This window comes from Solanum verrucosum, unplaced genomic scaffold (genome assembly GCF_900185275.1).
Source record: "Solanum verrucosum unplaced genomic scaffold, falcon-dt-bn FXZP01000060.1, whole genome shotgun sequence".
NCBI classification, from domain to species: domain Eukaryota; kingdom Viridiplantae; phylum Streptophyta; class Magnoliopsida; order Solanales; family Solanaceae; genus Solanum; species Solanum verrucosum.
Window position 1 is genome coordinate 130,326 of NW_026020129.1, and position 1,830 is coordinate 132,155.

Here is a 1,830-nt window from a genome sequence, read left to right on the forward strand (position 1 = left end):
ACAGAAAATAGAGTCCATTTTATGCTCTACCAATCTCCAGAGGGCTCTTCTGTGAAGGGCCCTGCATCAAACAAGAGGAACTAGTGAAACTGACCAGTCCTTTAAGATGAGAAACCAAACAATGGACTGAAATTAGATTGAACTTAAAACTAGGAACAAATAACACTTTATGCAAAGTCAGTGATAGATTTAAACATGCATCACCAATTTCTGTCACTTTTACCTTGTAGCCATTTGGAAGTGTAATTAGGAATGAATATGGTAAAGGTCTGAGGTTTGTAAGTAGGGATTTTGTAAAGGTCATATGGTGTGTGGCTCCTGAGTCTATAATCCAGGAATCAACATTAAGTTTTAAGCATTTGCAAGACAGATTGCCAATATCAGAAATTGAAGAATAACATGCCAAAATACCTGCAAAGTTGACAGCTCCACCATTGAAGTTACTTGCATCCTCATGTGCAGTGCTGCTAGTATTGGTGCCTCCTTGAACTTGAATGTGATCCAATAAGTTCACAAGTTGGTTGAACTGCTGCTTGGTTAACATTGAACTTCACTGTTCATGCAATTTTCCTTTGCCTTTTCCCACATCATGACCTTTCTCAAAAGTATCTCCCAACATATCCTCAGAAAAACCATTTGCATTAGCTGCTGTTCTTGCATTTCTACCTTTGGTGAACTTAAAATCTGGAGGGAAACCATGAAGCCTGTAACACTTTTCTCTGATGTGACCAGTCTTTTTACAATAATCACAAAAGAGATTTGACTTGCTTGAGGGCCTGCTGGTGCCCACATTGTTTTTATGAGGATTATAGTTGGTTCTGAAACCAGAACTAGTGCTAGCGGCATTCACATGAAAAAAGCTTGAGTCCATATGAGGTTTGTTATGAGGTTTGACTTCCCTTTGTCTCTCTTCCTGAATAAGGATAGAAAAAGCTTGGGCCATAGTAGGTAGTGGGTTCATCATTAATATGCTTCCTCTCACAATAGTATATACCCCATTTAGTCCCATGAGGAACTGTATTAGTCTCCTGTCAAGTTCAGCTTTGTGCATCTTCGACTTTCCACCACATGTGCACAAACATGTGCATTGTGAATTGGTGTCCAAAGTGTTAAGCTCTTCCCACAACTTCTTTATCCTGGTGTAGTACCCAGTTATATCGAGATTCCCCTAACTAAGATCATTGAGTTCACGTTGTAGCTGATATAATTTCGCTCCATTTGGTTGATCATACCTGTCCTCCACCAATTCATCCCAAAGTTCTTTTGCATTATCAACATACTGTAGACTGTCCCTGAGATCCTTAGACAGAGAATTCAAAATCCAAGACGTGACCATATCATCACACCTTTCCCATTGAGCAAAACCAGGTGAATCAAGAGGTGGCTTCAATACCTTGCCGTTTATGAACCCAGTTTTATTCTTTACAGACAGTCCTCGAAGAACAGCTCGTCTCCATGAACGATACCCAGATCCATCGAAAAGGACTGGAATAATTGTGGATCCAGCACTTTTAGATGGATGAACATAGAACACACTAGTCAGATCTATAGGAACTTGAGTGGGTAGTTGATTTCCAGTAGAGGTCCCTTCCTGAACACCATTTGATCCCATAATGTTCCCAAAAATGAGTAATTGACAACGCAGGAAAAAGAAAGAGGAAAAAGGAATCGCGGAAGATGAAGAAGAAGGCCTTACGGCTCTGATACCATGTCGAAATCAAGTCGAAATCATGAAGAACATTTCTCCATTGATGAACATGAAGCTGAGCTTCGAAGCAAAAACAGAGAAAGGAGTTTGTGAAACTTGGAAATCAAAAAATTGTATTGCTT

At 39.8% G+C, this 1,830-nt stretch overlaps 1 protein-coding gene across 1 annotated transcript; it reads right to left on the minus strand.

Moving 5' to 3' along the window:
* Nucleotides 1-550: 550 nt before the first annotated feature.
* Nucleotides 551-1,612, minus strand: LOC125826237 (uncharacterized). The gene is made up of 3 exons (XM_049505557.1): nucleotides 1,233-1,612; nucleotides 995-1,136; nucleotides 551-913 (listed from the first exon to the last, which is right to left on the minus strand). Exons 1-3 carry the CDS (start codon nucleotides 1,610-1,612, stop codon nucleotides 551-553), a joined length of 885 nt encoding a protein of 294 aa, XP_049361514.1.
* Nucleotides 1,613-1,830: the final 218 nt, after the last annotated feature.